The sequence below is a fragment of the Vigna angularis genome, chromosome 1 (assembly GCF_016808095.1).
Source record: "Vigna angularis cultivar LongXiaoDou No.4 chromosome 1, ASM1680809v1, whole genome shotgun sequence".
Classification (NCBI taxonomy): Eukaryota; Viridiplantae; Streptophyta; class Magnoliopsida; order Fabales; family Fabaceae; genus Vigna; species Vigna angularis.
The window spans coordinates 11,563,364-11,589,485 of NC_068970.1; the positions used below are offsets into that span (position 1 = coordinate 11,563,364).

General features: G+C 34.0%; 2 protein-coding genes across 10 annotated transcripts; one reads left to right on the forward strand and one right to left on the reverse strand.

Moving 5' to 3' along the window:
- Positions 1–392: 392 nt before the first annotated feature.
- On the reverse strand, positions 393–6,751 carry LOC108320466 (polycomb group protein FIE1). 5 transcript variants are annotated; one of them, XM_017553009.2, is made up of 14 exons: positions 6,386–6,750; positions 5,887–6,095; positions 5,731–5,796; positions 5,498–5,620; positions 3,198–3,281; positions 3,025–3,117; positions 2,828–2,903; positions 1,818–1,897; positions 1,661–1,732; positions 1,298–1,357; positions 1,099–1,195; positions 840–903; positions 704–763; positions 393–609 (listed from the first exon to the last, which is right to left on the reverse strand). In XM_017553009.2, exons 2-14 carry the CDS (start codon positions 6,076–6,078, stop codon positions 540–542), a joined length of 1,137 nt encoding a protein of 378 aa, XP_017408498.1. In that variant the 5' UTR covers positions 6,079–6,095; positions 6,386–6,750; the 3' UTR covers positions 393–539. The 5 variants fall into 5 exon arrangements, with proteins under 5 accessions (XP_017408498.1, XP_017409201.1, XP_017407759.1 ...); XM_017553712.2 differs by having other exon boundaries at positions 3,198–3,278; positions 6,399–6,749; XM_017552270.2 differs by having other exon boundaries at positions 6,399–6,749.
- A 736-nt stretch (positions 6,752–7,487) lies between these two features.
- On the forward strand, positions 7,488–25,462 carry LOC108345389 (dicer-like protein 4). Of its 5 annotated transcripts, XM_017583997.2 has the most exons (26): positions 7,488–7,540; positions 7,610–7,799; positions 8,229–8,406; positions 8,557–8,667; positions 8,860–9,000; positions 9,118–9,190; positions 11,768–11,832; positions 12,162–12,290; positions 12,367–12,495; positions 12,848–12,986; positions 13,207–13,306; positions 13,419–13,611; positions 14,507–14,667; positions 14,749–14,955; positions 15,073–15,338; positions 15,913–16,187; positions 16,259–16,695; positions 16,913–17,013; positions 19,092–19,297; positions 19,379–19,588; positions 21,543–22,004; positions 22,135–22,407; positions 23,079–23,414; positions 24,233–24,539; positions 24,618–24,717; positions 25,041–25,462. In XM_017583997.2, exons 2-26 carry the CDS (start codon positions 7,648–7,650, stop codon positions 25,189–25,191), a joined length of 4,902 nt encoding a protein of 1,633 aa, XP_017439486.1. In that variant the 5' UTR covers positions 7,488–7,540; positions 7,610–7,647; the 3' UTR covers positions 25,192–25,462. The 5 variants fall into 5 exon arrangements, with proteins under 5 accessions (XP_017439486.1, XP_052734014.1, XP_052734021.1 ...); XM_052878054.1 differs by having other exon boundaries at positions 7,504–7,799; positions 12,469–12,495; XM_052878061.1 differs by lacking the exon at positions 14,749–14,955 and having other exon boundaries at positions 7,504–7,799.
- Positions 25,463–26,122: the final 660 nt, after the last annotated feature.

Sequence of the window (26,122 nt, forward strand, 5' to 3'; positions counted from 1 at the left end):
TTATTCATTTTTTTTCTTCCATTTTTCCTCTTATCTAAACATATATATACATGCAGGCTAGAATGTAAGGGCGACATTTTAAAAACAAAAAGTATGATCATGCTTTAATCAACACAACTATCACCATAAGAGTATATTCAGTGATGAAATGGCTAATAGGAAAGTTGAAAACCTAAAACCTATTAAATAACCGGTGATTTATGGGAAAATAACTTTTTACTTTGGGAAAAATTGAGTTGGAAAGTGTGATTTATGGGAATACTTTCTAAGTGAGCTAGACAAACAGCCTTAATTATTCCTTTCATAATCTTCTACTGATGGTATGATGATATGCATTAACTTAGACAATGACAAAATTTTCTCTTCTGAGAAGGTCAGTAGAGATGATAGGATTGGTAGTAGAAATCCTTCTGCATTGTCAAATTTCAAACGAGAAATCACACAACTTAAGAGCAAACATTTTCGTGGTTTCACCAGGCTAAAGTAAATTATTTAATGAGTTGATCTTGGTACATCATACTAGAATAAACAGAGATAGATTAGGTTGAGGAGTTTGTAACTTCATCCCAACGCCATATTGTCCCATCCTCACAGCAACTCAATATAGTACTACAACAAACACAAGAAAGGACTAGGGTTAAAAGAAAAAGACAACATTGCATCAAAATTATAAGCAGCAACATCAATGTATGAAGAAAAATACCTTCCATCAAAAGATGTAGCAGTCTGTCTGATTGGAGATTTTGATTGAGGATGTGACAACCTGAACAAGTTGACTCAGCAGCTTAAGAATCTCATAAAATGAAAATACATTAAATAGTATTGATAGATAACTAAACCTTGCAAGAAGTACAGGAGGACTTGACTGCAATTCCCAAATAAAAATCTTCCCTTCCCTGTTACCTGGCAGAATCAGAGAATAGAAAAAGTGAATATAGGATAGAACTAAACTCTAGCAGGCAAAGAACTAGTCCAAATTGTCACAAATCTGTTATGAACAAGTTGTGTAATACGTAGTTCGTGTCACTGTAGTAGTTACCCTGCACACACTACAGAAAATAATCAATTTAAAAGAAAAATGCAATTAGATATCCTTACCCACAGCAGCTATGTTGAAATGGAAATCACAAGAAAACTTGATGAACCAGATATCACACTCGGGAATAGGGTATTTCTGAAGGATGTCAACTACACCCTAGACATCCACAAAAAAAATGAAAAAAGAAAAGAAAAAGTGAAGCTGATTAAAAGTTACACATTAAAATATAATTGAAAAAAGATGATAATTATAACTAACCTCCCCAGGAGTTTGTTCCTTCACTTTAGGTTCCCACAAGACAATTTCATTGTCAACACTCTGGAAACGAAACATAATCCATTACTTAAGGAATTAGTAAGTAACCCCATGAATCAGAGGAGTTTTAAATTAAAAAAATACTATAATTATGACCAATTGTAGTAACAAAAATGGAGAACTAGCCTAAACACCTTTAGAACTTTTTATCTCCAAATTATTATAGGGCCGTTTACTTTTATTTCCCCTTATAATTTAAAAAATACCTTACTAGTGATTTAGGAACCCTTTTTTTCCCACACAACAGATCTAACATTAAATTTCCACCAGATCTAGTTAATAGTCTGATACTTAGCAACCACTCACCTTTGAGAGGATAAAATCACCAAGCCACCTATTACAGTCAACATAATTTAAATGAACTGAAGCATTGTAAACCTGAAATTAGGAACAGCTAGTATTAGTAGAAATAAGAAAAAAATTGAAACTATGGGCTATGTACCAGAAGCAAACTGTTGTTTACCGGAAACTGGACATATTTTGTGGGAAACTTAGAAGGAAGATCTGTCCAAGTGAATGATTTTTCTACGTATGTCCAGAACTCTGCAGTAAAATATTGAAGATGATAGATTAAAATGAAATAGACAATACAACTGGTAGGTTTACTAAAAATTTCACAACCATAAATGGAATATAATTTGGTTTGTGCACAGGACACTGCTGCATGGTAGTGGGACCCAACTATGAAATCTTCAACCAAACTACTTATTTTAGTTGACTCAGTGCATAAACAGACAGAGGCATCATTTTCCACACAAGATTTTTTCAACATTTAACAAAAATAATTATTACTTGCAGCTTCCATGTTATCATGTAACAAATATCAAAGATACAAAAAAACAACTTGTCAAATCCATTAACAAGAGTTGATTACAAGTAGGACATGATAGATGGATAAACAGGGGTTAAGGGAGATTAATAGCCTCTCTGAAACAAATGATACAATGGTGTCATTTGATCCATGTAGCCGACCCTATTTATGGGAAAACACCTTTCTTCTAATCCTTTACTTAAGATTATAACTGATGAAACAAGCTAGTACCAACATAGTTACATTTATGTTCTTGTTATTATCTCCATTACTTAGAATGCCATTATTTTTGTTACTGGATAGGATATCATTCTAGCTGGATAAAGTTAGAAAAGAAATACATAATCAGTAATAATTTGTATCATGGACAAGTATCAATAAATTGCAGTATCAGTAAAAAGTGAAAAAGTTGCACAAAAATGCAAACACCAAGAGGTTATGCAATATCCTTATCTGGATTATCATTCCAATAAACAACTTTTAGAATCTGTCCAGTTGACTGGAAAGTGGAATTGAATTATAACATATCAATTTCTGAACCATTTCAATTCAAAATATTTCTCTCAAAAGTTAAAACCGATCTTGAGAGTACTTCTTAGTAGTAAGTTATTTCTCTCAACTAATAGCAGCACTGCAGCAAACATAAAACTAATATATATTACCTTTCATAGACCATATTTTTACAGTGTTATCCATGCCACAACTAGCAATGCGATATATATCTGATGGATGAAAATCCTATAGTAATAAAGAGAAAATTAGTTGTGCTAATCTCCAAAATCCAAATCTTATATTATCAACAAGAATAGGTAACTAAGCAAGAAAAGGGAGAGAAATATTAGATGAAGAATACACTTACAACACTTAAAACTTCATTACGATGTCCTCCAGCTCCAGCAAATATCAAAATGCATATGCCAGTATGAACATTCCACAAGCGGACAGATTCATCCTGGTCAATCATAGATGTCATGTCACTGACTGAAAAACAAGGGATTCCTTGAATAGTGAAAATATCGAGAAGAAATTTACTTTGCTTGCAGATATCACAAGCGATGGCCTTAATGTTTGAGTCCTGATTTCATTTACAGAGTCTCCATGGCCAACAAAACTCTGCTACGAGATGACATCATGTAAGGTAGAAGTAGGGATTAGTACACAATATATTATCAACATTATTGAATAAAAAATTGACTTAAATGTGTTTTATTATGTTCCTGAAAATAGGATTATATTTGTTTTTAGTTCTTGCAATATTTTTTTGTTATTTTTAGATCCCTGTTCTTAGTGTTACTTTTTATTTATTACCATTAACTATAGTTAGTTTAGCCATAAAAACCTAAAAAAATTATCAAAAGGCTAAGGTAATAAAGAATATTGAAAATTAAGATAATTAGGTTCGTTTCAGGTTCTCAATTTCTTTCAGTATAGTATTTATGATTTTATATAATATAACAATTAATAATAACAATGCACTTTCACAACTGCTTTTTGGTGTACACATTTTGATGAAGCCATGAGTAGTAGAGATCCCTCAGCAGGACTGTTATCACGAGCATGACTCAGGATCAGTCAGCTTAGGACCCAGGTCTAACCATTTCCAAAAGAATCAGTAGCCACTAGGAGCATTGCACATACATCAGTTGTTCTCACTATGTTGTCTCTCTTCCAGGTTGTCTTCTATGGGCTTGCATAATAAAACTAGAGGTAGATAAATCTCTTTTTTCTTTTTTTTGTAATAAATTGGGCTCACATAAAGCAAAATCAAAAACCCTAGATGTCTACCCTGCATATTTGGCTTGGCTAAAGAGAGCTCAACACATATTTCTCATATGTGCAAATGTGGAAACCATGACATTAGCTACATCCACTACAGGCACCACATTTTGAATTTTGAATCTCCCTCCCCCTTGGAAACTAGAGAGGACTCTATGTTATAAATAGGTCACCCCTCCTTTGTATTTGACACATTGAATTACTATATCAAATTCGAGAGAGGAGTTATTTGTTATTGAGTCTTATCTTGAGATCTCCTAAGTCTATTACTTCTATTACTCATCTTGAGATCTCCAAAGTGGGGGTGGTTGCATCTGAACTACATCTTCCAATAAGTCTTCCTTTCCATTTATTTAGTTTTCCTTATTAACTCTAATTGTTCCCATGTTCTTCAATTCCTTACTGTGTTCCTATATTCTTCCGTCATTATGAAATTACCATGTCATCTATTTGTGTGTTATTTTCTTTCTAAACTATTTGAAGAGCACTTTCACATTTACATAACCTATGGAGGGCTAATTTCTCATGGAGAGTTCGATCCTGGTTCAGGATAAAAGTTGTCGGCATGCCTTACACATGCAAGTCGGATGGGAAGTGGTGTTTCCAGTGGTGGACGGGTGAGTAACGCATAAGAACCTACTCTTGGGAGGGGAATAACAACTAGAAACGAGTGATTAACGCGTAAGAACCTACCCATGGGAGGGGAATAACAACTGGATTTGGCTGCTAATACCCTGTAAGCTGAGGAGCAAAAGGAGGAATCCGCCCAAAGAGGGGCTCGTGTCTGATTAGCTAGTTGGTGAGATAAAAGCCGACCAAGGTGATGATCAGTAGCTGGTCCGAGAGAATGATTAGCCATAATGGGATTGAGACACGCCCAAACTCCTATAGACGGCAACAGTGGAGAATTTCCCGCAATGGATAAAAGCCTGATAAAGCAATGTCGCATGAAGGTAGAAGGTATAGGTGTCAGGAACTTCTTTTCCCGGAGAAGAAGCAATGATGATATCAAGGAATATGCATTGGCTAGGTAAGAAAGAGGATGTAAGAATGATTGAGCTAGGTAAGACTGAGGATACAAGTGGAATGATTGGGCGAAAACCGTTTATAGGGGCAATTTGTTTTGTTTTTTAGTATGACAACTGTTTTTCTTAACTGTGTTAACGGGTAACTTTCTTACTGTAAGAAATAATCAAAATGGGGACAAGCCAGTTGTTATCCAATCAAACCTATGTTCTACTCTAATAAATAAGGTAATTACTTATTTTTTATTTTTTATTTTAATATATTAACAACAGTGATTTTATATAATTTCATTAAATAATCTTTACTTTTTTTTTTTTGTAAATAAAGTAATATTTAAAGAAGGTAATTACATACAATTTCTAGTTTATATAGCAATAAATTATATGTACTCATCATTTTATAAATAAAGAAATATTGGTAATAAAATGCATTCAAAAATATGTACAAAACTATTTGTATATTACTTTTTAAGAGTGGAAAAATAAAAAAAGAAAAATTTAATGATCACTTCACTACTGTAATAATAATACCTTGTGTATCTTCTCATTGCCAGCATCAATGACTCGGATAACCCCGTTAATTCCTCCAGCCACAGCAAATGGAGTTCCATCAACATTGCATGCCCAACTCACTGTGTAAAAAGACTCATCCTTCTGTTCTATATCAAAACATATAGAAGTTGAAGTATATATATATATATATGCATACCTAGAGAAATGAAGAGCTAACTAGAGAGAAGAGTAGTGTTAGTCAGTTGACTTACATCTTCGTCTACATAAGATTGCAAAACAGCAATAACTCCTCCTTCAAGACATTGATAAATTGTAACCTGAAGAATTAACAAGAAAAAGTGTTAAAGGTTAATAGTTGGGGATGAAAATATAAAAGGGAGATGAAAGAAAAGAGAGAATAGAGGTACCCTATTGCCACCAACAGTGGCAAAGACATTGAAATAGCGGGAGTCTATGAAGTTGAAAACAACAGCATATAGAGGACGCTTTCCCTCCTGGAGACGATTTGTAACCCTGTATTCCTTCTTCTTTGAAGAAGTCAGTGATCCCACTACTGGATCACATCCCAAACCAAACAACTTTCCCGTTTCACCCACCATCTACTTTTCTACTTTATCTGAACGGACACAAATAAAAGTGTAAGAATCAGGTCTAGTTCGACATATTTGGAGCTGATCATTTTTCAAACTAGTCCAAAAGTAACATGCATGTTATCAAGCCCGCGAGTTAACTCAGCCCTAGTCACCTTTTACACTCATCATCTACTTTTCTACTTATCTGAACGGACACACAAATAAAAGTGTAAGAATCAGATCTAGTTGGACATATTGGAGCTGTTCAATTTTCAAACTAGTCATAGAGTAACATGCATGTTATCTAGCTCGCGAGATAACTCATCCTAGTTACCTTTTACACTCACCCTGGACGAGTTAGACTCGGAAACAAACTCTTTTTGAGAAAACTCGGTAGACTTGCTCTGAACTCGGTAGACGAACTCGGTGAACTCGCGAGTCTGCAACCGAGTTGATGAGTCAAGAGGATTTCTTCCTTAGACCAAAAACGACCCCGTTTCTACTCTTGTTAGGGTTCGCAGGTTGCTGGTCGGGTTGTATTAGGTGGTCGCGTTCGTGAGTGGTCGCATTAGCAGCCTGGTCTTGGTGGCGTTAGTTGTAGTTCTCCTTCTTTGCTCTATCGACCTTCGTGATGCTCTAGTTATAGAAGGTGAAACTTAAGTGAAGGGTTTCTCATTTGGGTCTAGGTCTTTCGCTTTCAAATTTCAGACACCTGGTGTCTGTTATATTAAATATGATATATTATAAAAAATAATAATAGTTAGGAAAATATAAAAATATTTTAAAATATATAATATGATCAATTAATAATAATAATAATAATATTTTAATAAAATTTTAAAAAAATATTTATAACATCTTATACAACAACATTATATTATTTAAATATTTTAATAACTTTTTATTTAAAGTAAATTCTTATAAATTTATAGATCGACTTTACAGTAGCTCGAGTCAATCAAGAAGTTTATGTAATTTCTCTAGTTTAATAACTTGATGATATTTCTCTGTCAATAAATATAAAAGCGAAATTTCAATGAATTTATTTTTGTCATAGAGATATTTATTTTATAATAAAAAAGTAATTATCAACTATAAGTTTGGTGCAAATTTGTTCAATAAATAAACTAAAAATGAAAATCAATGTAAAGATGAATTGATAAAACAAAATGTAACAGATGAAATCAAACTTAATTTTATAAACAATTAGTTGTGTAAGTTATGAGAATAATATTCAATCCATGATAGAATAATACAAATTTATATTTATTTCAAATGTATTATAAAGATAGAATAATTATAAAAAATAAATTTTTATATTTTTAAAAATATAAATAAAAAATAATATTAAATAAATGTAAAAAATCATGCGTCATCTCATGCGTGTGTCATCTCATGCGCGTCTTGGAAACAAAAGAAAGAAGAGAGACTTTATAAGAAAGAGAATCAATGTTGGGTCACACAAGAGTCAGTGACCGTGCTTACCAAGGTAGTTCTCTGCTTACTCCTTAAGAAAAAAGTTTTGGGAATTGAAAGTCTCAAAAGTCTCTCTCTTCAGATTTTTGATCCCTTGAGCCCTCCCATCATAATCGAGTAATGCCTGACGGAGAGTCCTCGGCTGTGGTGGGCGACCAACCCTCCATGGACCCTTCTTTAAGTCTCTCCAATCAACAACTGTTCCTCGGTCTTTCCCAAGTTGAACTTGACGATGACACAGTCAAGAAAGATCCCCGAAAAATTGCAAGAAAGTAAGTATCTTTCGCCACCCCTTTTTTCTTTTGATTATCTTCTTCGCCAGGACATGTTTATTCTTCAAGTGGGTTAGTGGGGTTTAGTTCTTTAGATTATGTGGGGTTGATCGTTATTGCATGGCGGTGTTTACTGTTGTGGTGAGTTGGTTATTTTTGTTTGGATGATGAGAAATAGAGTAGAGTAAAGAAATGTGTAACTTCTTGTTTCTGTGACTATTTAATTGAGTCAGTAAGTTTTATTGTTTATGCAGTGTAACTTCTTGTTTCTGTGAACTTTTCATCCGAGCATTTTATTTTGAAAAGTAATTGTTCTCTTGGACTATTAAGTTAATGCATGATGATCAATGTCTGAAGAGTGGTTTTGACTGTGCTTGTCACTTGCTTCTGAGACTCCAAGAGTCTTATGAATACTTTTTCTTTTGGAAGGTATCAGTTGGAGTTGTGCAAAAAAGCTATGGAGGAAAATATAATTGTATATTTAGGGACAGGGTGTGGGAAAACTCATATTGCTGTGCTTCTTATGCATGAAATGGGCCATTTGATTCGTAAACCGCAGAAGAACATATGTGTCTTTCTTGCCCCTACTGTTGCTTTAGTTCATCAGGTGAGCTGCTATTCTTATTCTATTAGATAAATATAATTATTGGACGAATTGATTTGTTCTTGTGTTAATCTTTCACCAAATTTTAGTTTTATTATGTTGGTCAATTCCACATCATGTGGATTCTGAAGTCTATTTTTTGTTTATGTATAGCAAGCAAAGGTTATAGCAGACTCTACTGATTTTAAGGTTGGAATTTTCTGTGGAAGTTCCAAGCGCTTGAAACGGCATCAAGACTGGGAACAGGAGATTGGACAATATGAGGTGACAATGCTAGTTAAATCAACTCCTGTTTCTCTCAAAATGATTTTATTGTGCATCCTACAATTTTTTTCAGACAAAATATTCAAAATTTCTCTTGCTGTGTTAGAATCTTAAAATCTGTCTGGTTTAATTTTAATCTAGTGGAGTTTCTAGTTTTTAAAATTGCACCTCATGTTTTTTTTTCCCCTTCAGGTTCTTGTTATGACCCCACAAATATTAGTGCACAACTTATCTCATTGTTTCATCATGATGGAAATGATTGCACTTTTGATATTTGATGAATGTCATCATGCTCAAGTCAAAAGCAACCATGCTTATGCAGTAATCATGAAAGTATGCTGTACTTATGCACAACTCAATATTCAAAATGGAGCTACACAATTTTCTCCATAAAATCTCTCCATTTCCGTAATATTTCTTTTGACAATATTTAGTTTGACAATCTGTCAGATTTTCTACAATAGTAATTCTTCAAAGGTTCCTCGTATATTTGGCATGACCGCATCCCCTGTTGTCGGAAAAGGTAATATGACAATTTTTAATTTAAAAAAATAGTGTCAATAAGAGCCCAAATATTTGCTAGTCTTAATTACCTTTCAATATTGTTAAATTACAGGATTTTGGTAAAAAAGGAGGAAAATAGAGAATAGATTTTTAAAATTGAATTGATATGATGTATTATGGTGTCCTGTGATGCAAAATATAGAGCACAGAAATTAAACTGAGCATTAGGCTCCTACCTCTAATCAAATAAAGAACAAACAAACAACTTACTAGAAATGTTAATAAGATAAGGTTCCTAAACAGATAAGATCCCTAAAATGTGAAGTTATCTTTAATATTGTATAAGATATCCTGAGTTTCATTATCTCCTGGGTTTCATTATCTCCTTCTAAGATATTCAAAATTGATACAAAATTTATTCATCTACACGGTTCTTCCCATCCCTTGGCTTGTAACAGACACGCCAGTGAGAAACCAAACTGAAACAACTAATTAACTGTTTAGAAGTGAGTGGAAGTTACACTCACAAAAGCCTACCCTTGTGGAAACTTGTCCTTTAGTTATGGAGGGACAGCTTGTGATGACTTCAATCTGAGGTCTTTGCATATGATTTTAAGGAGGGAAGGGGTGGGAGAGGAAGAGAGGTCCGCTTGTTTTCTATGGTTTAAGGGGTGGAGTGGAAAATGTCACTTTGTTTGGTTCATTAGGTAGAGTAGCCAAAATTTATTGTTTTTGGATGAAAGATAAAATAAAATCTTTGGACAACTTAGTTTGTGCAATCCAAAAATTATAAACCACCTTCCATTCCCTCCAGATCCCCCTAATGAAACAAAAATGTGTGGAATATATAAAATTGATGCTAGCATTAATAATTTGGATGTTTGGGGAAGTTTTTTCGGTTAAAGATAACTGCTTATTTCTGAAAAATGTTATACAGGAAAGACACCAAGTGAAAGAGAGAGATTAGGGTTTTAAAAAATAAAAAATAAAATTGGTAAAAGTAAAAAGTAAAAAAAGGTAAATTTGGAATTTAAAAAAATTGGGTAGGTGTAGGGAGAAGATGAGGTGGTGGAGGGAGCATCACTCTTCTTTTTATTTCAACATGGTATTTAGATCTAAGGTTAATCCTTGCCTCTCCAGTGAATCCACTGTCCGCTGGTGCTATTTTTTTTTTTCCAAAAACTTTGTTATTTCCGACATTGTTCGTAGTTGTTTTTTCCAGCCATTTTTTTCACCATCACTTAGTCTGGTCTCCCCATTGTATTGCAACGACAGCTGTGTTGGGCATAATCAAGATTAACATGATAAAACCAAACATTTTGAATTAGACAAACACTTTGCAAAGGAGAAATTGGATAATGGCCCCAATCCACTTATCTTCTGGCAATCAACTTGTAAATGTATTAATAAAATGACATTCACTCACCAATTTGAGGGAAAGTGTCAGAATCCTCTAATTTATACTGCAAATATTTCCTTGTACAATTTTTATTACATAATTAAGATATTTAATTACAGTCTATAATTATGATTAATAGGCTGACAATATATTTTATATTTATTGTACAGGATCATTGGTCCTGAATTGTAGGAATAAATCATATTTATCATAAATTGGGATTTTGGGTTATGAAGTCTTTGTATTCTATTTAAGGACAATTGCTCCTCTATAGATAATTAGAAATAGTTTTTCTGACAGGTTGTGGTCTATTGATCCAATTTTATACATGGCTGGCAAAACACATAAAATATCTTGACTTAAGATTGAAAGGCTCTATTAATCCATTATTGCATATAGTTGAATTAGAATTTAATCCAATTCTTTTACTAAATGACAATTTTTATACATTGCTGGCAAAAAACATGAAAGGTACTATTAGTCCATTTTCCATATAATTGGACTGGATGTGACGAGAAAAAGAAAACTATTTGATGTGGGGGACCTTTGTTCTTAAGTGTGGGACTGGGAGGGAGCGAAAGGGACAGACTAAGGTTCCTGTCATTTTATATAAACTTTAGAAGTATTGACGTGAAATTTTTAAGGAAAATTTTAGTGTTAGTTCAATTTTTTTATAAAACTCATGTTAGGCATCACTATGTACATTCATCACATGAAAATTTGTTAAACAAAAAGAAAAACAAAGAAATAAAAAACATGAGGAGACCAAACCAAACCCATGTAAAACAAATGAAACAACTTGCCAAAAAAAGTTCTTTTTAGTGTTTATCTTTAACTTTGTTTTTATTTCTTAACCAGGAAATAATAAATGATATGCATGTGTGTGCAGTTTCAAATGTACCAGTTGGCTTTCTGTTTATACATATAAATGAACTTATTTTAATATTGTATCTTAAAAAGATTAATTGTTACCTAGGGGTTCCACCATATTAATCTTTTTTTTTTGTTTTTATATCCCATTTGTCTGTTTTTCTTGAGTGTTACCCTAAAGTTTGCCTACATTGTTGATAATTGAACATTTCATATTGACTGTGCTTATTTCAATAAGCATGATTACTGAATACTTAGTGTAGGTTATTACAAATATGTCAAATCCTTGTCACAATTTCATAATTTGCTGGTTCTTTGCATTTTCAGGAGCTTCTAGTGAAGCAAATTTGGCAAGAAGCATCAACAGTCTTGAACATATGCTTGATGCTAAGGTAGGGTCTATTTTGTACAACACGTTGAAATACTTAAATCCATGAGCATTTGTGTCTGTTGAAAGATATTCATTTTTCTGCCCTTTCCTGTACAAGAGAGATATTCATTGTAAAACCATTGATATAAGGGCTGAAGCTGTGTATTGGTCAAGTGTTTGCATGGGCTAAAGTTTGTGAAAATGTAGTATTTGATCTCCATAGAAAGATATTGGTCCTGAACTCTTCTGAATTCTTTATGTTTACCTTGTACGCAAAGTGCATGGTAGTTGTGCTACTGGTTAGATACCAGCCATTGTTACCAATCTCTTATGCTTTGAATCTGATTGTAGGTTTACTCTGTTGAAGACAAGGAATTGAAATCATTTGTGACCACTCCTGTAATTAATATATATCACTATGCTTCAACTGCAAGTGGGGAAACTAGCATGTACTTGAAAATTGAAGAAATTAAACGCCAGGTGCACTTTTGCTATGAGTTTTAAGAAGACTAGATAAATAAAGTTTATTGATCACTTCATAATTTTATTTCTATAGTGCATAGCAACCCTTGGTAGAAGTTCAGAAGATCACCAGAAACTGATGAATACAAAGAAACTTCTGAACCGAATGCATGATAATGTGGTTTTCTGTTTACAGAATCTTGGCATTTGGGGAGCACTGCAAGTAAGACTCTTGATTATAAATTTTAGTTCTGTAGCCATTTGACTAAAAATAGATTATTTAGTCAATAATTTTTTTAGCATAATCTATATATAATAATACATAATAGTTTGCTGTAATTTGCTCCATTTTGTTGGTTCCCCCCTCTACAATTGATTTTGCTAGTGTAGATGTGATATCTAAAGATAAGGGATGTTATTTGAAATTTAGTTTAGACAAGTCTTCTGATTATATGTTTTCTTTGGTTTTGGTCTAGTTATAATGTATCCTTTTGCACTTTGTTTTCTTTTGTCCATTCCTGTGGTTTTCCATCATATTTACTGTTTCCTTCTCTAATATGTGTTAACTTTCCAAGGCTAGTCATATTCTTCTGAGTGGTGATCGTTCTGAGAGGCATGAATTGGTGGAGGCAGAAGGAAATTCAAGTGATGACTCTGTGTGTGACACTTATCTTGCTCAGGTTGCTGAACTATTTACTTCACAGTGCATTAAAGGTATTTTGACATCAACTGGTGTTTTTTAATCACACCACCACAGCTGTTAGTAGGTTTTCTCTTTTCTGGGTGCTATAGCCATCTATTTTTCTCAACATTAGGCTAACATTTATCTAGCATTGAATTAGTTTTTTCTTTGTTAGTTTTTACAATATGTTTAAAACAGATTTCTTGTTGGATAGATGCTTCATTTTATTGCAACTAAACATGTTTTCTGTAGGTGACAATGTATCTGATGATTTATCTTCTTCGGAAATATTGAAAGAGCCATTTTTCTCAGCTAAGCTTTTACGACTCTTTGGGATACTCTCCACCTTTAGGTTGACAAATTGTGCTGTTTAATGCATGTTTTCATATAGCACATGTCTCATTGTCATTAGGTTAAGAAGCTAACACATTTGGGCAAATTTTGATGACATGTTCCAACTTCAGGTTGCAAAAGAACATGAAATGTATTATTTTTGTGAATCGAATTGTGACTGCGAGATCCCTATCATACATACTTCAGAAGCTCAAGCTTCTTAGACAATGGAGGAGTGATTATCTAGTAGGAGTACATTCTGGGTTGAAGAGTATGTCCCGTAAAACCATGAACATGATTCTTGACAAGTTTCGCTCTGGAGAGGTACTACTTTTGGATTTCTCTTTATTGTGGGAATGTGATAGCCTTTACTATCCCATATGCTAGTTTTCGTTTCAATAACTGAATTAAGCTATGCACGTGTGTATGCGTGTACAGGTTGCTCATTGTCATAGGATATCTTTGATTTTAACTGATTATTCATTATAGTGAGAAGAGTGTTCATTTATGGTCTTTGCTCACTTTAGCACCTTTTCTTGGAAATGATTTCTCTACACTATAGTAGCTGTTCCTGGATGCTGCCGATTGAAGTCTTGACAAAACATAGTGCCTAGCTAGTTTTCTTTGGGAAGACAAACATCTTGAATAAAGTTGATTGGATTCTTCTTGATAAAAACTATAGGGAAGAGAGAAATATTGAGTTGAAATCATGTCTTTCTAAGGCAGTATGAGAACTTGTTGTTATTGAGAAAAAAAATCAATACAATAAATAGAAGAGATTTGATATCATCTAATAACAAAGATATGATACGAGTATAACAAAAAGGTTCCTAATAATACATATATGTTGTGGAATAGTCCAAGCATACTTGCTGCAAGATCCTCTACAAAAACAAACAGAATTTGATAACAAAGAAACAAGCTGCAAACAATCCGCAGAAGGCAAACAAGGCATTAAACGTATTGTAGGAATGTTAAATGTATCTTATATTGCAAAACTATCGAATGATTGGGAGATACTGGGGGAGTTATGTAAAATATATAATGCCTAACTTTTCTGCTCATACGTTTGAGCATTATTGGTGTTAAAGGTGGTGGATGGCATACTGAGGAAAAAGATAAATGTCATCATGGCTTAAATATGTAAATATATTTCCTAGCTTGTCAGATAGTTGAGTTCCACTAATGTGCGTGCCAATGTTTCTCATGCTGTTAACAGTTGAATTTGTTGGTTGCAACCAAAGTTGGTGAAGAAGGACTTGACATTCAGACATGTTGCCTCGTCATACGTTTTGATCTTCCAGAAACTGTTGCCAGCTTTATACAGTCAAGAGGCCGTGCACGCATGCCTCAGTCTGAATATGCTTTTTTGGTGGACAGGTACTCTTGTTGATAGATTTCTGAAGTAATTTAAACAAACCCATCCATTGGGTTATTTTTGAAAACTTCCTCTTGTTGCAGTCGTAATAAGAAGGAGCTTGACATAATTGATGGTTTTGAGAAAGATGAATACCGAATGAATATGGAAGTTACTTTTCGAACATCTGATGAGACATTCATTATCCCTGAGGAAAATATTTTCAGAGTTGAGTCGACTGGTGCTTCTGTTAGTTCTGGATATAGTATCTCCTTGCTTCACCAGTATTGTTCAAAGCTTCCACATGATGAGTATGAACTTATTTAAACTGGACCTTGTTTTAATTTTTATCCAAATTATATACAAAACTAAGGCGTTTCAAGTAAATAAGATACAAACAGTGTTTTAAAATATATCTATCTTTGCAGGTATTTTGACCCCAAGCCAAATTTTTACTTCTTAGATGATTCAGAGGGAATTGTTTGCCACATAAGATTGCCTTCCAATGCACCAATACACCAAATTTTGGGTGCACCACAGTTGTCTATGGAGGCTTCCAAACGAGATGCTTGTCTGAAAGCAATAGAAGAACTATATAAATTAGGTGCTTTAAGTAATTTTCTCTTGCCAAAGGAAGATGATGCAGCGCCAGAAGAACAGGTTTCTGGCTCTACTGATGAAGATGAATGTGAAGGTCAAACTTCAGCTTCATTTCTATTAGCCAATACTTTCATTGTCTCAGTGGGTTGGCAAAAGTTTACCATTTAAGTTGTATTTTCTTACAAACTGTAGAGCATATTTGGTGGTCAATGAGCGTATTAAGTAGAATGACTTATCCAGCATGTTGCCATACCAATCATTTTCAGTCTTTTGAAATTCTACATAATCCCATTTTGGTAATTATTATTGTAACATACGTGTCTATGGATTTAGTGTTAATCATACTGTCAGTGTATAAACTTCTACACCATCATTATCAAATCATGTGTTGCCAGATCATTAGAACATTTCCTCTTAGTTAGTTATTCTTACAAACTCATTTTGTGATGCTGTAACACATGATTGGAAGATTGTGTGAAGTTTTTCATACCAAAATGGATCAAATAAAATTCTTCTTGCATCTTTAACTGTTTATAGTCTCTAATGGGAAAATTTTTATGTTTTCAGATGTAATACTATTACCATGTGGATTTTTATCAACTTATGCCTGTAAATGTAACTACGTCACTATGTTGTGTTCTACAATATTTATTTTCCTTTTTTGGCAGATGCCATCTCAAGAGGGGAATTACATGAGATGCTGGTTCCTTCTGCCTTTGGTCAGTCATGGACAAACAAGGATGAAATCGTCCATCTCAACTCGTACTACATAAAATTTTGTCCATGTCCAGTGGATAGGGTCTACAAAGAGTTTGGTCTTTTCATCATGGCCCGTCTTCCAATGGAGGCTGAGAAATTGGAACTTGATCTACATCTTGCTCATGGTCGATCCGTGATGACAAAATTTCTCCCATTTGGAGTTGTAGAATTTGACAAAGATGAGGTAAATGACATTTTTTTCTCAAAATAAAAACAGAGAATTTAAGTTAATGCTTGGAGTTTTCCATCCTGCAGATTAAGATGGCAGAGAAATTTCAAGAAATGTTCCTCAAAATTATTCTGGATAGATTAGAATTTGTTGCCGAGACTGTAGACTTGGGTTTGACTGCTGAAGCTGAGACAAGCTCATCGACCTTCTACCTTTTGCTTCCGGTCGTACTGCAAGAATATGGAAATGCCATGAAAGTAGATTGGAAGACAGTGAAAAGATGTCTTTGGTCACCAATCTTCAGGCATCCACAATATACTATGGACAAAAGAAAAATCCCTTTTGATATTCACCTGCAGCTTGCCAATGGTTACAAAAGTGTAAGAGATGTGGAGAATAGTTTAGTGTATGCACCACATAAAAGGACATTTTATTTTGTCACAAATATTGATTATGAAAAGACTGGATTTAGTCTTCATAAAGAATCAGGCACTTCAAGCTACGCGGATGACTTAATTGAAAAGTGGGTATCTGGTTATTATTACAGCTTAATTCTTATTCCATTTCAATTTTGAATACTCGATTCTTCTATATTGGTGAAAACATTCATATTTATGGGCATCTTTAACATTTCTGATTAACTGATTTAGTTAGATATCTGTAATGTGTATGCATACAAGTTGGAATATCATATATTGCTTATGCTATTTGACAAAAAAATGTGCATGCTTGGATGTCAGGTTTTCCATTCATCTCAAATACCCAAAACAACCACTTCTGCATGTGAAACCACTCCCCAATTTGCACAACCTGCTACACAACCGAAAGCGTGAAGATGCAGGTACTGTATTGAATATGTTATCTTGACTGGAACTGTTTTAATCAAAAAGAAAAATTGTTAACACTTCTACAACCATGAAATATTTGAAAGACATGGAATGTGTAAGGCAGCAACATTAGGAAATAAATCTGACCAAAAAAAAACAGACCAGGAGACTCCACAAAGTAAATCATGATATACCAAAACTGTCTCAAAGTGATCACATCATCCACTGTTTTTCTTTTGGGGTCCTCTTGCTGCAAGTGCAAATCTTTCGACATGCCATCAGTCTCTCCACTAAACATGATTTTCTCTTGTTTTTCTTTTATTAGGAAGTGGACTTTAAACCTAATTCAACTTTGCAAAACTGATTTATAAGATCTTTCTTTTCTTTTCCTTGGGAGGAAGATGCGAATAGATCCATGGGATAGAGTTCTCGACATTGAGTTACAAATTAGTATTGGTCATATTGGGTATTTCAGTCGGTAATGGGAACACACTTTGTTTTTACAATTCAAAAAGTTAGTTATGTCATTGTATCATCTATTTCAATATATGGGAATAAACTTTGTTGTTACAATTCAGAAAGCTTGCTTTGATACCATGGAAATAAGTTTATTCCCATATACTGAAATCGGTGATAGATATAGCATAAATAACTGTTAGGGTTACAGCAAATCAGGACCTTAATTAGGGATAAATTATCTGATTTACAGAAACGGAAAGAAATCAAAACTGTCATGTGCAACCCACAATATTACTCCCTCAATTATAGGTGTATAATTAATTATAATATTTGCTTTGTGAATTTAGGAAATAGCTGGATATGGGCTTTTCTATTCTTGGCTTGATATCCAACACGGAGGGTTTTTATAATTTTAAATCCTAAACCAGAATTCGCCTCATCTTTTGTTGGGATAGAGTGGGATAAATTCAACCTGAACTTGCATAGTTGCTTTGCCTACCCAAAAGCCCAATTTACAACATCATAATTGTGCAAATGCATCAGATTTTTAGTTCAAATTAATATTTTTGCTACCTAATTGCATCTATATTTAACCCTTAACTTTACTGTTCTAGATTTATAGTTTCAAATTAGATTTTATGGTTTCACTCATCTTTTGTGTGCTGATCCTTTGTTGCGCCACTGTGATGGTACCATCACTTACTCCCCTTCACCCTCTTCTCTCCTCTTTCCCACTAGTCAAGCTATCATGACAAGCCTCACGTCACTGTGACCAGGGCATCACAGTACATTATGTCATGAACGTATCATTGCAACTCTTCTATTGCAAAATTAACAGCTGTCATGTGCCTCTCCATCCTTGAGCTGTTGCCACAACGTCATCTGCATGTCAAGATATTATACATTTGTTGGAGGAAACTTGGTAATCTGGAGGAGTAAAAAACTAAATATTTTAGCTATATCTAGTGATGTAACTGATTTTTTAGCTATGGCACAAGGTATTTGGGAATTGCTTAGGCTGGATTATGTCATAGAAGGCTTGAAGATTAATTGGGATGAACCTATGAAGCTCTTTTGTGATAATGGATCAGTAATCAACATAGGTTATAGTTCTGTTCAGTGCTGTAGGGTTTTATTTGTACTCCATATGTACCTTCACAGGTCAACTTGCATATATTCTGAACCAAGGATTGCACAGTCCAAATTTTGAAAGAATAATATGTAAACTGGGAATAAAAACCATTTATCCTCCATATTGAGGGGGATTGTTGGAATAAGAGCATTTGATGTTCTATATCTTCCAAGTAGCGTAGTATTAATTGGGTTCAATGTATCTTGATCCCAATCTGATTATATATAGATAAATCACTTGAGGATATTCAGAAAATACTGACTTTGTTTCTCTCTTCTCACAAAAAATCCAAAATTCATTATTAAGATTGCTCTGAATTGATTCTTTTATAAATAATGAAGATATTCTCATTTCTAACAGTGAGCCCTGTGAGGGTTTCTTTATGATTTTGGGATGGCAATTTAAAAAGTGCACATTGACTATGTTCGGATTTGTATTGTACGCTGATAAATTCATCAGAATTTTATATAAATGTTTGTAACTTTTGAATGTCTATGACAGAACCACAGGAGCTGGATGAATATTTAATTTATTTACCTCCCGAGCTATGTGAACTGAAAATAATAGGCTTTTCGAAGGATATTGGTAGTTCCATATCTTTGCTACCCTCAATTATGCATCGACTTGGAAACTTGCTGGTGGCTATTGAACTAAAGCAATTGCTATCTTTTTCTTTTCCCGAGGCAGCCGAAGTTAGTGCCCTTAGAGTAAGTCCTATTAAATTAAATGTATTGTTTACATTACTTTCTCATTAGTGTATTATCCAACAATTGTGAACATATTACTAGGTTTTAGAGGCTCTCACCACTGAGAAGTGTCAGGAGCGCTTTTCCCTTGAAAGACTTGAAGTACTTGGTGATGCTTTCCTTAAATTTGTTGTTGCACGCCATTTTTTTCTCGTGCATGACAGCTTTCATGAAGGAGACCTAACAAAAAGGCGTTCCAATGCTGTAAATAATTCCAATTTGTTGAAGTTGGCCATTGGGCGCAATTTGCAGGTAAAATTATACTAAGCATCAAAATATGGATATAAATATTATGCATTTACTATGTACAATAAATATAGATTGATTCTATTAATAAATATAGATTTGTTTTTAGAAAATTCATAAAATTAAGGGATTGGAATTAGGAGTTTATTTGGCAGATTTACTCCTGATTTTAGAGTCTTTGTTTCTGCCACAGCCACATGATTGTGGCGAACTTGCATGGCGGTTTGGAGCAACCATAGCGGAAATTGTGAACTGCACAGTGCTCCCTTGCAAAATGAAGAAGAATAAGGCTTGAGTTTGTGCAACCCAACCCAAGGCACTACATGTATTGTGTTTACATGTATTGTGTCGGCCCAATAGTTTTTTTTTTATATAAAAGAGGGTTGGGCAATATAATCTGATCCAAATCCAAACATCAATAGGAGAAAGTTTAGCCTAATGCATCCCAGCCTAGACCCGAAGCTGTCCTACCTAGTGACCTCTCATGCTTGTGTGGTGTTGTTGTCACACATTTGTTGACATCCCACAGCTCCATCATCCCATATTGTTTCGTCCTATGGTTGTTGTCATGCTATTGCCATTCCAACTTGTTGTCCGTTGTACCTGTCGTGCTACCACCATGTTGTTGTAGTCATTCCACTGCAAGTCTTTCCTTTTCTATTTCCTTTCCTTTTAGCACTACCTTTACCCCCTAATTTTTGTTGTTTTTTTCCACTCAATACTTATTCTCGGAATTTCTGAAACAATTGATCTCCTACTTTTCAACAACTACAATGGCAATTTAACAGGTTAGTTCAAGAACATCCCATAGAAATGACTTGAGTTGGAAAGAGTTGTCGTCTGGGAATCAAACTTGAACACAATCCATTTGCAGTTATTGTGGAAAAATTATGAAGTAGAATTACCAAAGCAAAAGAACATCTAATGGCAAAGAAACACAATGTTGTCGCTTGCACTAAAACTCAAAAAATGTGAAAGAAGAGCTTTGGAAATTATATGAAGAAAAAGTGGTCACTTCCTTCGTCAATCTTACAGTATGGCTGATGATAATAATGAGTGAAGATGAGGTTGAAATTTCCACAACTAGTTACGGGAAGCAATAGTGGTGGAAATAAAGAGGTCAACGGAATTGTGTTGGAAATAACTGAACAAATTGACTGTAAAATCATCTACCATAACAAAATCAAATAAGATAACAGTAAGAAGTCACAAACGATTTGGAGATGGTAAACGAAGGAAAAAAACCAGGAAAGAATCAAACACAAAAAGTAACCTGCATCATTTGAAGAGTTAACAAACTTCAATGTACATCTACAACAAAATTCATTATAAGCTAGTGATTAGAACTCAAAGTTTCTATCTCATTGAATTCTTGCTCAACTCACTCTACACAGTGTATAAATGAAAACAGTTTGTCCATAGACAAAAGTCTCTCATATGAGTATTCTCTACCCACAACCTGCAAATAAAAACATACTGGTCTAATTACAGGGCCATTTTTAGGATCTACTTCTAATGCATGACTGTCATCAATAATTTTTATACACTGTTGTCATTCAGTTTCTTAAACATAACTGCCAATACTGGATATGTTATTGTATATTAGATACTCCCAATAAATGCAAACCCACTACAAATCATAACTGACGATTAAAGGCACCAGAGTACCCCTTGAACTTAAATATAGAGATTGACTAAACAATTTAGTAAGGCTTATAACCTGGATACCATTTTTCTATCTTGAAATCTGGCTTTAGAATGGGTTAATGTAATTAGGTTGTACTATTATATTAGTCTGAGTCATTCAACCTGGGTCATGATGTCTACACACACACAAATTTTGTATTGTAATCTTTCATTTTTTTATTGATAGAACACTTTCTCTCTCAACTTTCTTAAGATTCATAATTATATTTATTGTCTTCAATCTTTATCCTTATCTCCCTGCTCTCTCTTGCAGATCTATATATGCGATCAGATATTTGATCCCTCTCAATTTTATGCATTAGGCCGTCCTTGCCCAAGAATTTGTTGTAAAGAAACTGAAGAAAGCATACACTTTTGTGCAAATTCTGTTAAAGAGCAAGGAAAAGTAACTGAAAACCGATGTAACAAAAATCATCATTGGCTACATAAGAAAACAGTTGCTGATGTGGTGGAAGCTCTGGTTGGAGCATTCCTAGTTGACAGTGGCTTTAAAGCCGCAGTTGCCTTTCTTACTTGGATTGGCATACAAGTTGGTTTTGAAGCTTTACAAGTGGTTGATATTTGCATAGCAAGTGCTGGCTATTTCCCTCTTTCTTCTGATGTAGACATTCCTTCTCTTGAAAGTAAGCTAGGACATCAATTTTTACATAAGGGTCTGCTTCTCCAGGCATTTGTGCACCCTTCTTACAATAAGCTTGGAGGAGGCTGTTATCAGGTTTGTGCAACTTCTCTTTTTCCTCCTGATTTTGACTTCATAAAAGAACTAGTTTCCTTTACTTTATAGTTCTTTGAATTCGGGTGAGATATTTGGTCTTTAATTTTTTAAATGTAATAATTCTTTGCAGCGATTGGAGTTTCTTGGAGATGCTGTCCTGGATTATTTGATTGCTTCATATCTATTCTCAGCTTATCCCAAACTAAAGCCTGGTCAATTGACAGATTTGAGATCATTGTCTGTTAACAACAAGGCATTTGCCTGTGTAGCAGTAGATCGCAGTTTTGATAAATATCTTTTATGTGATTCAAATGGATTGTCTGAGGCGATAAAAAAGTATGTAGACTACGTTCGAAGTCCTTCAACAGATAGTGGCATTAAAGAAGGGCCAAAATGTCCCAAGGTAGATAGTACAGCCTTTATACAAATTTGCTACACCTTGGTGCTGTTGCTGCTATTATTATTATACATTTACCAATTTCAGATGAAGTTAGTAAAGCATCTGGATCCATTTTGAAGTTTGGTTTGTCTATTTTATTTGGAATAATGTTCTACTTTCTCTCTCTCTCTATCTCTCTCTCACACACACACACAAACACAGTCACCACACATCTGTGAAGTTTTCATTATTTTACTTCTTGTTTTAACACCTTCAATTTTTATTCTGCCATAGATGCCTGTTGTTAGGTGATGGGATCCACTCACCCTCAAGATGCTTACCTGCCATTATTCTTACTTGGAATACTAAAGAGCAAAATAAATGGAATACTAAAAGAGAACCTTATTTTTTTCAAACCCCAACCATCCAAATGATTGCCAATATTTTTTTCAAAAATCACAAAAAAAAAACACAACCAACCAGAGAATGCTGGATAGGAAAGCCCAGGAGTCTTTTATTGTCCAATTGAGATAAGATGGATTTAATTAAGGTCATGAGTAACTCTTCTAAGAACATTAGGAGTCTTTTTATCATTAGATTCTATGCATCTCATATTTTTCTGATAGGTATGTCTTTCTTTTCTATTTTGCATAAAAAAATACGATTTATAAATTTGACATCATTGATTGCTTCAGGCACTGGGTGACGTAGTGGAATCTTGTGTTGGTGCCATCCTTCTAGATACTGGGTTCAATTTGAACAAAGTTTGGAAAATTATGACTTCGTTCTTGGATCCAATCATGAAATTCTCATCAAGCTTGCAGCTGAGTCCTATTAGGGATTTGCGAGAACTTTGCCAAGCTCATAATTTGGAGTTGGAGTTTCTGCCAGTGCCATCAAAACTGACTAAAACGTTTACAGTTGAAGCGAAAGCAAGTGGGAATAATGTATGTGAAACAGCTTCAGCGACTGGCCAAAATAAAAAGGAGGCTTGTAGAATTGCTTCACTGATACTTTTTTCAAAGTTCAAGGTAAAACAATTATGTTTAGTTGTATGTTTATCATCCTTTTTTTATCAACTCAACTCCATAGAATTTACATTTCTTTGTTGTCTAGTGATACCCCAGGTGAGTACTGTTCTGAAATCAATTGTGCTTATCACCTTTAAACTTTTAAATACTCTAGTTATTTTTTTAAACAAGTGTTGAAGTCTAAGATGTTTCTTATTTCTTCGTTTGGAGCTTTACACTCTCAGAATAATGGTGTTGAATTGCTATTTTAGGAGATTGGCCACTTGATCTGTCTAAAACACTAGAGAAAATTTCATTATAATTTTCTTCTTTAGGTATTCTGTAGAGTCATCTAGTGAATGGTGTTTTATTTTTTGTCAATTTCTTTATATACTTCGGTTTGCACTTGATGGAAAGTAGTATGTTCCAAGCTCCTCTGCCTTAACACAATTATAGTTTTCTTTTTCATTTTTCAACAACCATTTTTCTTGAAATTGGGATTTATCTCTTGTACCATCTTAAATTAGATTTGTACCCGATTCAACTCTACAAAATTGGTTTTTAAGCCGGCGGTTGTTTCTTATTTGTATACTTTTTTCACATTCTATTGTTGATCAATGGAGGACTTGGACTTTTCCAATAATTTCATGAGATTTTTTTTAAAATAAATGAGGTGGGAGTTAAACACAAAGTCCAGAAGCCTAGTATTGGATTGTTGTCATTATAAAAAAAAAAAAATTGGAGAGATGCATTTTTATCTTCCCCAGCTACAAGCCCAGGAGCTATGTATTGTTTGATTTTAAAAATTGATTTGAGCGGTAATGGGTATGGATGTGCAGGCTCAAGGGTGGAAAGCAAAGTCAAAAACTTTGGAAGAAGTTCTGGAATCAACTTCTAAAATGGAACCAAAACTTATTGGCTATGATGAAACTCCCATTGATGTAACTGATACCAATACTGCCAAGCATATAATGGTAACTGCAGATTTGTACAGCAAATCAAACCCAGAAATTCGACGTATCCCAAATACAGATGAAATATGCTCTCCATGCGTGAAACGTGTTGGTCAAGTGCTTCAATCTTCTATGAGGGAAAAGCTCAGTGAAATATCTGAAAATCATTGCAGTAGTGAATCATCAGGGGCAGGTAGTGTAAAATCATTGTATTCTCACTGAGCCCAGGTCTTGTTAATCCTGACTGCTTTTTTATATTCTTTGCAAATAGGAACTTCAAGATCACGACTGTATGAATTGTGTGCTGCTTATTGTTGGAAACCTCCTTCATTTGAATGCTGCAAAGAAGAGGGACCAGCTCACCTCAAACAGTGAGTTCCTTGTTAATTTTTTAATTGGCCTAGAAATTTGTTTAGCCTGTGATGTAACTGGGATAGGAAAGGACATTACATGTTTAAATTGCAGTACCTCCTCCCTAATTTTAATATACTTCTCTCTCCTAATCTTCATTGTTGGTATACGACAAGAGACTCTAACATCATTACTATCAGGTTTAAGCTTGTTTGGAATTTGACTCTATCTTTATTTCATCCACTGGTAGAAGTTGAGAAGTAGCTATCGATGATAACTAGAACCATAGAAAAGACATAAGAAAATTATCCCTTACAACACCTTATTATTGTTCCATTTTTAGATTCACTTACAAGATGACCTTGGAGATAGAAGAGGTCCCTGATACGATTTTAGAGTTTGTTGGCGAACCTCGGTCAAAAAAGAAAGATGCTGCAGAGAGTGCGGCTCAGGGTGCATTTTGGTACCTGCAACAGGAAGGCTACTTTGCCTAGTGGTAGTTAACATGTTGCAGAACAACTATCATGTCACATAAGTCTGAGGTGATTTATTCTAGTTAATGTCTTCATTATTGAGGGTGTCATTTCCAATTTCTGAATGATCTCATTGTTTAGGTAATATATTGGAAAGTATAATTTATAGATATTTTTGTTGTGGACTCATAGTTAGATCTTCAACTTGTATGTAAACTGCACCTCAAATATAATCCTGAATTTTCTTCTATACATTTGAAATGTAAATCATCACTGTTTGACCGTTGCTCTATATGATCCCTTTCTCGAAGGAAAAGTTGGTTTAGAGATACAAAAAGAGTCTCAAGGGAAGGTCAAAATTGGTCTTCTTGTCCTCTGTACCCTTATTTATTTCAAAATGATCACTTCACCCGTTTTATTTTATAATAACCATGGCTTTTGAAATATTTTTTGATTTTGAGATCTATGTACCATTTAGTATACTGAGGTCCAGATTCTTTACTTGATTTTTTTGTGTAGCTGATATTGGTATTTTCAAAAAAATTTAAATATTTTAAAACATCAAAAAAATCAGTGTCTATCAATTTATTTTAAAGACAGAACAGAGAAATATTACAGTTAAAACCAACAGAAAATCCAAATTCATGATATATCCTGTAGTTAGAACAGGATATGTACTTAATTGCCCAATTGCACACAATGTCCATTCAACACCCTCAAACTTTTTCACTGAGATGAGACCTAATATTGCCGTTTTCATGATTGTGAAATATCACTAGTGTGATTACTATCTATGTTTTTCTTTTAACCTCTAAGTGTTTATTTATATTTCAATTAAGAAATTAAGTTGAGTTTAAACTTAACTCAAGCAGCAAAAAAATTATCATAATTTGAAAGTCAACTGAAAATAACGTTCAGTGGAAATATTTGCTTTGTTTATCATTATCTAAGA